Consider the following 14,192-nt stretch of genomic DNA (forward strand, 5'->3'; position numbering starts at 1 on the left):
AAGTGTCTGGAATTGCAGACGTCAATGGTAAGATAATTGTGCAAATATGATGGGAAAAAGACTAAGGAATCTGGAGCTTTTTTGTCCCATGTGGCTGTCATTCACTCAATCTTGCTGTATCTGATGCAGCATTATTGTCTATACCATTGGTTACTCTGTTTAGGTGCTGCATTGAATCCATGTGCTGCTTGCTGCCTCTGATAACTGATGGATGATTCTCACAAACCATATTCAGAACTTCACTCTGAAGCCTCTCGTTGACACATTATGATTGAGTCATATAAGCAGTAATGTTTCAGTTGTCTGAGATCAAGCCCACCTTTGAAGAAAAGGCTCAGAGGAAGGAAGCCGATGCTAACACTCTCACGAGCTTTAACTTTCTCATGTCGATTGTGGTTTGGTACAATGTCCTCTTTCAGATAAACATCATCAGTTATAAACTCTGAGCTGAATTAATGGATAAAACATTGGCAACTGTACTCCTGGAGAAGTGCCTTGACTTTCAAAGATGTTATAAAGAAGCCAGATAATATGGAGAAACTCGTCATAGTGAGGGAAATCGGAGAGAACCAAAGAGTTGAGCCCTAATTTGAGGAGGTTTGTGACTGTTGCAAGAAAAAGCATTTAACAATGAAGGCTATGAAGGGAAAGAGGGCATGCTTGATGAAGATACTCAGTACCAACTTGCATCACAGGAAAGACTCAAAGAAAAAGATGAAAAAAACAACACCCTGGGAACAACCACTAACCCAGAGGAAGCTATTAGCAAACCTTCTCATGTGCCCACAATGGACAAGCCAAGTCTCAAACGAATGCAGACAGGTATCAGTAGTCAGTAAAGGTAAGTGCATTAGACCGCTTGGCCACTCAGGGCCCCACAAACGAAACACAACCTTTTTAAAAAAAAAAAAACTTAAACATTCTGCATACATGTCAACCTTGTTAGAGACCAAACTACTATTGTTTTAAATAGAAATTCCCTTGTGTATTACTACACTTGGGGAAACATTTTGCATGTTATTTGCATATAATAGTCGTAAATATTAGTATTTTACATTATTGAAGCATGTAAGTATTTGGATGAAGATTTTTTTAAATTAATGGTAATTTTTACTTAGTTTTTAAAGTAATTACTTTGAGATGTTAATACTAGTATAAAAATTAACATATTACATTTGTAAGTCCAAGGTAATGTTAACACAATAAATATGACCTTTAATTTCAATATACAAACTTAAAAATATACACATGGAAATTCCAGATTAAGCTTTATTGCTTAATCATTTTTCTACATACAGCTTGCTGTTATAATAAAATTAAATGTCAAAAGACTATTGTCTATCTTTACTATGATGAAATGATTTTCAACATTACACAATTTAACATTTTTTGCAACCAACTTTGTACCCAACAGTGTCTAAAACATATTTATACACCCCTCAAAATATATATTTAAAAAAAAAGCATTTATAGTTCCAAAAGAGTATGATTAATGTAATAGATAAGATGCCAGATAAAACAAAATTGCCAATTTAACTACTGATCTGTAAATAATGTTCAAATATCCCTTGTTTTTTGCTGATGTCAAAAGCTGCATCTGAACATAATGTAATAGTCTGTGTACAATATTTATATTGGTTCAAAAGGTCAAAATCAAACTGGAATACAATGAAGCCTAACTATAAAGGTCACGGGGGGGGGGGCAAAAAAAATTGTTCTTTGTGGATAGGTGTTCTCTATGCCAAGAAAAAATATCCAAGAAAAGGGGTTTTAAAGTACTTAAAAGTCCTCTATATTGAGTTTCACTGAACAAAATATACATACAAAATTCTAATGCTTTATTAATCCAAAATTTTTTTGCAAAACTGTCATTTTTGTATTCAGGTATTTTTAAAAAAAAGATATTACGTGCAGAAAACTGATCCCATTGTAAAAGGGTAAGAGGCAATACTCTGTAAGGACAATAATGAAAAAAGTTTTAGAGTGCAAGTACAAGATGTGCACAATAAATCAATCAACATGTGTCAAAATCAAATGTGCTTCAAATGGGATGTGTTTCGTGAGAAACAGACTTTTATCTTAATGCTGCAATAAAATGCAAAGTGTAAACAAAATTATTTTGTAAAATGGGGTCAAGATTTATCTCACATAAGATTTAAAAAACTTTTGGAGATGACAATGAGGTGAAAAGTGTTCAAAGGAGAACTGAAATAAGATGAAATTTGTTTCAATTTGGTACACAAAAACTGTACTACTTCAATGAAAATTACAATGATCAAGTTCATAAGACAACAAAAAATTCACACATGGACTGTACCCAAATGAAAAAACACATGAAGCCAATGACTGGACAAAAAAAGCAATCAGAACTGAGTTCAAGTCAGAGTGAGAAAACTGTTTTGGTAATGTCAGAGCAATGGGAAAAAAAAATGCTTGTTTTTCCCCATATACATTCATTTTGTTCGTCATTATATGGAGAATATGCTATCATAAGACAAAGAATATATATATATATATATATATATATATATATATATTCATTCACAGCACAATTCTTTCTGACATATTAGTTCCACAACACGATCATAAGACAAAGTATATATATATATATATATATATATATATATATATATATATATATATTCATTCACAGCACAATTCTTTCTGACATATTAGTTCCACAATACGATGTGGGCAGCAAATCATTCACTTCTTTGCATTTTATAATATCCAAAGGGGGCATTAACCATGTAAAAAGTCTAATGTAACGAATATCAAGTAAAGAACAATACAATATTTCCAGTCCCTTGCTGAAAGAAAAATAAGCCCAACTAATTCAACTCCAGCATGAACTACAACTGATGGACACAAGAAAATCACTTCACAGGTCCAGTCTACATGAAAGACAGTAAATAATTCACATGATACAAAAAGAAAAGATACTGGACAACACAAAAAGACAACATACATTAATGATACCACAAAATGATTTCACGAATGAAAATCTCCAAAATGAGAAGACATATAATGACAATAATATAGAACTTCAAATGATTTTGACTGTCAACACATTTTTGTTTAAATCACCATGTCAAAGATAGGTTTGATAAGCTTAAGTCCAGTATTTGTCATATTTAGAAAGCTCCTTAATATTGTTGGTGGCGATTATAAACTGCACTACAAGCAGAAAAGGGTAATAAGATGCAGAACATTTAAAGTCTATGCCATACTGATGTGACTCAAAATTATTGTTGGGATTATTATCTAAACTGTTGGCAATATCATACCACAAGACCCAGAAATTAGCATAAATTTCTTTGTAACCAAAAGGACTAAAACTGCTGAATCTTTACTAGTCCTTCTCACAAAATGCTGACTGGCATAAATTGAAACTTTAGTAGTTGGTGGACAATGGAAATTATGAGAACTACTGGTCTGGTAGGAAATATCATAGCCTCGAGCTAGCGGACTAATTCCACACCCCGATACCGATACATATAAATGTACTTATAGCAACCCACAATACATAAATGCCTTTGTGTGAACATATTACTAAACCAAGTTAAATCTTGATCATTAGAATAACCTTAAAAAGCTGCAGTCTAATGTGTATAATGTAATAATCCCAGTTCAATGTCCATTGAGATACCAACCTATAACCAAACTTGTTTTTGACTCCATGCATCATTTTGGGGAATCTAAGCTACCCATCCAGAAAGAATAACATTTTCATTAAAAAAAAACATCTATGATAAAACACCATTTTATCAGCATATTAAGGTTATGCATGGCAGTCATTATATTTGGTGAGGAAGAACCTGGGAAGATCCTGAACCACCAATCTATTGGTAGGTATTGGTAAGCTTTCTCTCATATCCATGCTGGCTGAGCCAAGATTCAAATTCACAATGACTGAGATTTGACATGAGTGATCTGTAAAAGCAAATAACTTAAACTACTCAGCCATCCAAGGCCCCTGATACAAGCTACAAACATGTTTTCATTTTTGTTGATAGTCAGAATAACATAAAAGTGCTAGCTCTAAACAACAGATTGTAACCAGAACAGTATCCATTCCTTCAATCCCCAAAGCAGGAATAGCTACAAGATTGTACTCCAAATCAAAAATATAAACACATGTATAGATGCTTCCCGATAAGGTCACTAGCAGACAATATTCTGCCCATTGTACCTGGATGAAGGGCAACCTGGCAGTTTCTCCTTTATGCAACCACCAAAACTGACCATTTTTAACATGGCACACTGAAGCAAAATCAATTTATAAATTATAAACATAGATACTAACAGAAGACTGATTTGTGTTCTGTTTATGTATTTTTGGAAACAGCATCTTGTGATTTTTTTCGACTTCCAAACACCGTATAAACTCAATGGTAAATATGCCAGCAAATCACAAATATGGGTGCAGATGACATCATTTGGGAACTATCTATTTCTCCAATTGTTTCCACATGGTTCTTCCTTATTTTCTTAAATTCTGCCATTTTCACAAGCTGACTTCTATCATTGGCTTGTTTCTGGTCTCTAGTATTCTACTTTTATTTAATATAAAATAAAACCTGCTTAAATGGCTATTGTCAAACACCTAACAATAAGCAGATCTTTGTAATTAAACTCTGTCCAAATAATACCCTCATTCTAATTTTATCAGGATGAAGACTTTGTGAGATGTACTCAGCTTAATTTAGAATACAACAATTTCATTGAAAATCTATAATAATTCCATAAAAATCTGGAATGGCTGGCATCTCTGCACCTTGCACATGACAGAAATCAGAATAATGCATTAAAAGCAATTTTGGCAAATATTAAATAACAGAAAGGTTTTATTTAGTCAAAGATTTGCTACTGCTTTGCATCACATGAGAATATTCATCCATATAAAAGATATAAAACCAAGTCTCCCATAATACAACCCTCTCTAACAGTATGGAGCAAACAGTTCATAATGAAACATGCTCATGATCTGCTAAGCATAAAGCTGTTTTATGACTTTGCAGCATGCATCATTAAGCCAAAAAAAGCAGATACACTGTGCAATTGAACAAGAAAAGACCCCAAAATCACCAATATTATGCCCAGCAGCTAATGAAAACATCAGGTATAGGTCAAACTGATCCATTTAAAACAATCTTCTATGGTACATACCAAAAGTTTCAAATTAATGGTGTATTTCAACACTGTAAGGAAACAAAGAAAATGAAAAGGAATATGTATGAGATATGTAACAAGAGTCCCTTGACTGACACTCTACAGGTGATAAGAATTTCTAGGAATTAAAACAAGATTTTCAAATCAGCTTTTGTGGTGGCCATTAGAGGTGAAACAATACACTTGTGCTGCACATCGATATGATCCATGATACACAGTCTACAATACGACATACTATCGATACACATATGAACTTGATAGTCTTTCCATCTTTAGAAAGTCTACAAGTGGTAGGTGGAACCTTTTATGTGTTGATTTGCTGGTTATGTTTCCAGCATGCAGATTACAGATAGACACTAAGCATCTATTTATATGTTCTTCTCACTGATGACAAAATTTAAAAAAAATACTTTCAAACAGTCTACCTGTTTGGTGAGTTTTATTCAAGGTTTTTGCCCATTTACGGCAGGCTCTTTATGATTAGATGCAGGACAAACCTTAGCCATGATGGTCTTTGTTTTGCACTGCGTGACTGAATGCTTTAAACACATCATATTACCAATTTCATGTCTCATTTTAACTCTGAAGACATTAGAATGTTATCTTCAAAATAAATAATGCAATTCCCTTGTGCAAAGAAAATATCCAGAACAAGTCCAGGCATGGGAGTGTGTGTGTGTGTGTGGAATACCAATAAAATATATATCACAGTGTACTTCCTGCAGATGCAGAAAACTGCTGCAGCCACAGGTACTTGTTGTTCATGAAAAAGTAAAACTATTTACATTCTCATTCTATAATAAAATAAAATTTTTACACAAGATAACAAACGTGTGGTTTGGAATCTGAACTCTCGTCAATCATGTACCAATTTTATTTATTCTGTTGGCATATTCAACCACTGACTAAATATCTCTGCATAAAAAGAGACACTCCGTATTTTGTTCCCCATGTACAATTTAAACAGATATGATGCCAGGATTTTATCTAAGGTGTGGAGCTCCCCCCCTCCATGTCATTAAAATAGGGGGAGAGGAAAACAACATTAGACATGAAGAGGAAATATTTATCCAAACACATAAATATCCATCTCTTTTTCTTCCTGCACCACTCCATTTGAGCTCTATTGAAATCAAAATCTTTAAAAGATGTCACCTCTAGTTGTATTAGCATTAATCTGTTGATTGTTTCTGTGTACTGTTTTCTTATATGGGTATGACAGAATATTGTTCTGTGCTTCTGTCTGAAGGGGCATATACATAGGTAACTAAGTCAGCTTGAATAAGTTGGGAAACTGTTCTTTATGGTTATTATGTACTATTGTTCAGAGCTCACAAGTACTATTGTTTGGCTCCTTCTGCTCCAAAAAAATCTGCCAAAGTTTCACTTTATTGGATCAGTTCTTTACTGGCTACTATGCCACATTTTCTTATATGTTCCATAATGCTATATTAGGGTTGCAAGTCCATCAATGAAGTCTGCATATTCAGACACATTTTGATCAAACAAATATCTTTTAAATTTCTTTTTTTCTCATTCTTATATATTCAGTTTATCGTAAACCTGAAAGGGATATATAGTTTTGTAGCACATGATCCCTCAGTGCTTAATCATTTGAGAAAGAAATTAAAATTGCAGTCTACTTTCATATCATGTTTTTTTTTAAATTAGGCTCCATATTCTGCCCATTCTACATTGTCAACATTTTAATTACGCTTGGTATTCTGCCAATTATACATTTAATTTTGAAATACCACTGACAAGGCGCTTACCGGTATGCCATCTATTTTTGGCAATCCAGTTGTACATCAGACTCGTATTTAACACCATTTTCAGGATCAAAGTCACTCAGTGGTATCTCCATTAACACTTTCCAAACTCCAATAATCTGATCTACTTTATAACTTTATAAATTGTTGTCACCATCATATTGACTGTCATCAGTCCATATAAGCCACAAGAAATCATTATCTGAAGATGAACCACACTAGGAATCAACCCAGATCTTTAAACAGTTACCTACACGAAAAATAGATGTAGCAACATGTGCTCTGATACCTCTATTGGTTCGGCATATGTGACAAGCACTTTAAGGGTGAACAGTTAAATAAAAATTGTATACTGCACTGAGCAAATTTTCATGAGTGACTTTAAACTAATTTGTCAGAGTTCTTGCACATCACTGCTCCCCATGTGTGTGAATTCGTACAAATTTTGCATGATTCTGGCAGCTTTCTGTTTAAGTACTTTAAAGATCAAGTAAGGACCACTTAAACATGAAACTTCTCTTTTGCTTTGCCAATACTTCCTGTTTGTCATGCAGGGATAAACTACATTTAAAGTTTTGTTGCTGTTGTTGTTGTTGTGGCGTTTAATGTCATTTTTCAGCACATGATAGGCTATGCATGGTGGCCAGTATTAATGCTGGAGGAAGAACACGGGAAAACCCTGGGAAGAACCAACAACCCGCGAGAAACTACTGGTAAGCTTTATCATATACCCACATTGCCGAATCCTAGACTCGAATCCACGCAGACAGGTGAGATGACAGTGATCTGTAACGGAGAGCACTTTAGACCACTCGGATACTCGTGGCCCCCATTTAAAGTTTTGAATGGTGGTTACTGTTTACCCTGGACAGGAACAAATAATAACAACAAATGAGAATTTAATGTAACATATTAAACGGCATGATACACCAGTAATGTAGCTTTAAAATTTGACAAAAGTAGACAAGATACACATCAACATAGAAAATTTGCTTAAACGTGATCATTATACATGTGGAACACATATGGAATGTCTCCTTTATGCTGAACATGCTGTTGAGACAAACTAAACAGAATGGAGTTGGCTGGGTGGAAGATTACGAACCACATCACTTTGTATTAACTTGTAAAAAGCAAAGAGTGTTCTCAATAGGATTTTTCATTTTTACAAACAAAAATGAGTGCATGTGCCTATAAGAGCTGTTTCAGATGGATTCTCACTTTACAGAATAATAATGCAAATGACTAATAATTATTCATGTCTGCTGAAGACTAAAATAACTTGCATACTGTATTGTTTGGCATCAATTCACAACCTTTTGTATCAATATGTGTATCAGTAAAGCAAAAGTATTGATGCAATGGTATATCGATGAATCGTTCCACCCCTTATGGACATTCTGGATGTAACATTGGCTCTTGTTTAAATTTTGAACAAAATAAACACCAAAAGAAGTCTTCTGGTGAAATAATGTCATAATTATTATCCATTCCGAGGTAGTAGTGACAAGAAGATTTTCACAGCAGCTGTCATGGCAGCAATACTGAATGTATGACTGGCATCATTTTTATTTAGGACCAACTAGGTATCATAAGAAGTCTACTGATTAAATCCCTATGCTGACATATCCATTTAGAGATAACAATATTTTCATACTGAGGGTCATTTTTATTTAGGACCAAATAGACAACTTAAGAACTAATCTGATGAAAACCCAATTTAAAAACAACTTTTTCTTTAAGAGTAGCTAAAGCAAGGTTTTCATGACAGCCATATAAGAAGCATTTAATTGAAACTCCATGATCATATGACAGTTCATTTGGGAAAAGCAGTGATAAGTAGATTTTCAACCTGGTCACTGTGACAGCCATGTTAGACCCCAGATTAGAACCATTTTCATTTAGGACAAAGCAGATATAATAAGAAGTATTTTGCCAAAAAAACCATGTCATTATGACTTTCCATTTAGGAAAAGCAATACATGGCTGCTGTAATGGCTCTATAGTATGTCAAATTAGCACCATTTTCATTTAGGACCAAGAAGACATCATAAGAAGTCTTTTAGTGAAAACCTCATGTTGATGTGATAATCCATTCACGAGAAGTGGTGATAAGGCCATCAAGATGGCTGCCATGGTGGCCATGTTAGTCTTAAGATCGGCACCATTATCATTTAGGACCGACTAGACATCATAAGAAGTCTTTAGTAAAAACATCATGTTGCTATCTCTATCCACTCAGGTGGAGTATCAAAAACAATACATTCAAGATAGCCACTGTAGTGGCCACACTGGATGTGCAACCACCACCATTTGCAACAGGGAACAACTAGATCATAAAAGGAATGTGTGTGATATGTTTCATGGCAATCCTCCAAGCATTTTTGGGAGGTGTAGCAATTTAAAAAAAATTGTGCTGATGGATGGATGGACAACAGATGATGAAGCTTAAACTTCAAAAAACCAAATCACGGAGACTTTTGAATGGTGTGTTTTCATGACCATTGATTTAGACTAATTTCAAAATTTGGCAAGTTCCACTGATATCATGAAAAGAATATTGGACCGATGTTACGAATATCATAAATGTACAACAAATCCATATCCCTCTTCTAAATTTATTCCTGCTATACAATATCTGCATCAAGACAAATACCTGATCTTAAATCCACAGTCTACAGTGGAATAAAGCTATATCAATGATCAGTAAATGCATCATTATAATTTCTTCTAAAGAAATCACTTTCACTGTGTTTGACATATTTGTGTATTTTAATAAAATACCATATATATGTGCTTATAAGTCGAGTCTAACTGCCAACTGCAAAGACCCATAAATGCTATCACATAATGCCCCCACATATCAGGATCTATGCACCTTGTTAGGAGTAAACACTAGAGAACAACACAAACTCGTCTGGAGCATTATGCGATGGCAGACCAGGATCTATCTTGTTTGCAGCTGGACTTGACTTATAAGTGAGTATAAATTAGCATTAGTACTGTATTTACCATATATATTGTAACAAGATGGCCACTATCGCTTAACCGGCTTGAAGCAGCTGTTCTGCTTTTTAGTGCCGTTTTCACAATATTTGTGCTTGTTGCCTGTTTTCATCTATATTATTGTGTTCATTATGTATTGGCTGTTAAATTCGTATGTGTTTCTTCATCTCCTTGTTTTGGAAATGAGAACAATTAGACCTTTTCTCAGCTGTCTTGCTCCACTGTTTTTGAACAAACCGCCATCAGGTGATACTCGCCAGTCAACCTGTTTATGCTACGATGGACCCTCATTAATTGCTTTCAATGATTACTCCTTGGCTCTCCACACTACAGTGTGCTCTAGACTAAACAAACTAGGACTACATTCATCATTACCTAAATGTAAACAGAAGCAGAAAAAGAAACGTTGTTTCAGAACTGGCCGGCATAGAACAGGAAGAAGAATTCCAGTTATCTCCCTTTTTTCGGCTCAAGAATTTTAAAAAAAGTTTGACGGTTAATTTTGATAACCTAATTCAAATCCCAATTAATTTGTCAACTTCTGTGTCAACTATCCAAGAGATACCTCTGCGTATTGCATTATTCAATGCCCATTCAGTAGGACCACCTGAAAAGCGCACAGAAATAGTTAATTTTATCAACGACCAGAATAGTGACATCTTTTTCCTGACAGAAACATGGCTAAAAACATCAGGCGATGAGCCCAAGTGTGTGGATCTAACACCCACTGGTTACTCCATCAAGTCGTTCCCCTGTAATTCTCGCGGAGGTGGAATTGCCGTCATCACAAAGAACTCCATGATAAAACATCTTAACCACACCACAACATTCAATTTCGACCATACATCGTTTGAACTAGTCCAAACCACACTCACACTGGAGCAAAGGTCAGTCCATTTTTTCTGCCTATACCGCCCTCCTCCTAGTAGAAAAAACAAGCTGGCTGACCCTCTCTTTTTGGAGCAGTTTCCGAATCTCCTCGACTATGGAAATTCGAAAGGTGGAAACCTGATTACTCTTGGAGATTTCAACTTTCACTCTGACTGTCCTGGAAACCCAAATACATCAAAACTCATAGATTCCATTAATGTTTTCAACCTGAAACAGTTAACCAACCCACCCATAAACATGGTCACATTTTAGACTGGATTCTTCATAGACCTGATGATAACATTCTATGGTCTTCCCTGGTATCCCATGACCTTGCATCAGATCACCTCTACATTATATGCCATCTTGATGTATCAGTCCCTTACCCTCCACCTTTATCTGCTACTAAGAGAAATCTTGGTATAATAAATAGAACCAAACTAATGCATGACATCCAAGCTAACCTAACAACTTGCTTACCTCCTACCGCAGAACAACTTGATAACTGCCTGCGTTCATTACTTGACAAACATGCCCCAGCTACCAAGTCCAGAGTATCAATTCAAAAGTGTCCTCCATGGTATAGCAGTGTTAGAGACCAGCTTCGCACTGCTAAAAGAGACCGCCGTAAAGCTGAGAGACTTTGGCTTTCCACCAGACTCACTATTCATAAGCAAATCTATGAAGACACTAAGAAGAATGTCACAAATATAGTCCATGCAGCGAAATCAGCCCACTATCCTACTATGATCATGGAAAGTTCCAGCTGCAAAGAGCTCTTCGAGATTACTAACAAGCTAATGTCAAGGAACAAGTCTACACCACTTCCAACTACCTTCTCTTCAGTCGACCTTCCGGACATGTTTGAAAATTTCTTCCGTGACAAAGTACAAACCATTAGAGATAAGCTTGACACCACAATTTCAATTGACTCGTCATCACCATAGTTGGGATACAGAATTTGAGCGGCAACCATTAGCAGCATTTGAACCTGTCTCTATGGATTTCGTACGTACAATCCTAACGAAGAGTGCACCAAAGTCATGTGAACTTGATCCAATTCCAACATCACTGCTGTTTGAGTGCTTAGATCCAGTATTGCCTTCACTAACTGAGGTTATTAATACCTCTCTCTCTCATCCGGATAATTCCCATCATTTTTCAAAACTGCCATTGTAAAGCCTCTGCAGAAGAAACCAACATTAGACCATAACGATTTAAAGTACTACTGCCCAGTTTCTAATCTCCCATTGATATAAAAAATCTTAGAAAAGGTTGTTCTATCCCAGCTTGTATCTCATCTAAATTCAAACAGTCTTTTTAGCAATGTACAATCTGCATATCGCCCTTGCCACAGTACTGAAACTACTTTTCTAAAAGTAGTTAATGACATTCTCTCTGCATTGGATAGCGGAAAGATTACAGTCCTCACCCTCCTTGATTTGTCTGCAGCATTTGACACAATAGACCATGATATATTACTTCACCGTCTCCAGCAAGTATTTGGCATTCATGATACAGCCTTACTGCGGTTCAAGTCCTACTTGGTCAACAGGACACAAATTGTATCTGCAAATAGAATACACTCCAGCCTAGTTGATCTATGTTGTGGTGTTCCATAGGGGTCTGTTCTTGGACCTGTTCTCTTCATTCTGTACACTCAGTCGCTCTCAAGTGTCATAGATCATCATCCAGTGTTTCACCAATTGTACGCTGGTGACACCCAAATATACAAATCTAGCCACCCAACTGAAGTTGATGCTACCATCCAAGGTGGAGAGAGGTGCATTTCTGATGTGAAAACATGGATGACATGTAACAAGCTGCAGATGAATGATGATAAAACTGAGGCCATTCTGATCACAACACAAAGACTTTCTCATTCACATCCTTTACCTCAAACAATAAATATCAGCAACACCAACATTAAATTCACACAGTCAGTACGAAACCTAGGTGTTACTCTATACAGTACTCTCACATTGCACCAACATGTCATGAACATATGCAAGGCTGCATATCTTGAGCTGAGACGCATCAGCTCAATTCGCAAATATCTTTCAGTTGATGCCACTAAAACACTTGTGTGTTCATTAGTACTTTCAAGACTGGACTATTGTAACTCAATTCTGTCTGGTTCATCTCAATATCTGCTCCAGAGACTTCAATAAGTTCAAAACACAGCTGCTCGGATCATACTTAGAGTACCACGATCAGAGCACACCTCCCCGCTGCTCTGTACCCTACACTGGCTATACGTTCGATCCAGAATCAAACACAAAATTTGTTCTCTGTGCTACGTTTCACTGTCGGACTCTAATCCAACATACCTATCTGATCTCACCCATGTGTACACACCAGCAAGATACTTATGGTCCTCTTCTGACAAACGTATACTCATTATTCCCACTATGAAAACAAAGTCATGTGGACAGCGTTCTTTTGCATACCAGGGCCCAAAAATGTGGAATGAATTGCCCACTGAACTTAGACACAAAGAAACAGTGATCACATTCAAGAGTGCTCTCAAAACTCACTTATTTCGACTGCAAGAACAAACTTAAAGACCTAATAATGTTTCCTACCTTAAATATTCTCAGCATGTTTTTTTAATGTTTTCTAATTTCATGGTGTTTGTTTTTGTAATCATATCATTATATGTTTTTTATCTTATAGGTGTTGTCTAATGTAAAGTGCTTAGAGCTGCTAAAGATTAGGCGCCATACAAAGTCCTCATTATTATTATTATATATTGGGACACGATAAAATATTATTTTCCTGTCCCAGAACTTATGGTGAAACTTTTTTCCCCTACGCCATGTGTCTCAAGACTTAAGAAACTATGAATTTGTGTTGAATCCCCCCCCCCCCACATCTGTATGTTGCAATAAAATAGCTTAATGAAATGCTTATCGGATAATAGAATGAAATAAACTAACCTTGTATTGTTATAATTTATTCCTTTTTTTCCCATCATGAGTAATTTATTAAATACAATATAAAAAAAAGATGCATGAACCCAGTATATGTAGCATATGCTAGCTGGCATACGCATTTATTTTTAAGTGTTTATTACTTATGTCATATAACACATTGTTCATTGACGTGAGTAATAGGGAAACCAATCATGTTTAGTTGTACTTGAAGGTTTGAATATGTTACAAGACTGAAATGTGCATCTAACAAAATTGCAAATGAAAGATAGAAGGAAATATCATGATATGATGCAAGGCACAAAATAATGAAGACTGTATTATATTCAGTAAAGGTGTCGAGTACCTGGGAACTTGCCCGTTCATAATTACCCAGGTAATAAAATTAGCTATAGGCATCCATTTAGTCCATGTAAAAAAAAAAAAGGTTTCCAAGTTGTGA

General features: G+C 35.5%; 1 protein-coding gene across 7 annotated transcripts in view; it reads right to left on the reverse strand.

Moving 5' to 3' along the window:
- The window catches only part of LOC149803270 (uncharacterized), a 350,601-nt gene that overhangs the window by 49,182 nt on the left and 287,227 nt on the right, over positions 1-14,192 (reverse strand). For 2 of the 7 annotated variants that reach the window (XM_089952932.1, XM_089952931.1), the window contains exon 37: positions 5,170-5,201. The exons of the other annotated variants lie outside the window; for them this stretch is intronic. In XM_089952932.1, coding sequence (XP_089809058.1) covers positions 5,183-5,201 — 19 coding nt within the window. In that variant the 3' untranslated portion in view covers positions 5,170-5,182. The remainder of the gene's footprint in view (positions 1-5,169; positions 5,202-14,192) is intronic. 7 annotated transcript variants of the gene reach the window in all.

Source organism: Sinohyriopsis cumingii, chromosome 3, assembly GCF_028554795.1.
Source record: "Sinohyriopsis cumingii isolate HCF-2022 chromosome 3, ASM2855479v2, whole genome shotgun sequence".
Lineage (NCBI taxonomy): Eukaryota > Metazoa > Mollusca > Bivalvia > Unionida > Unionidae > Sinohyriopsis > Sinohyriopsis cumingii.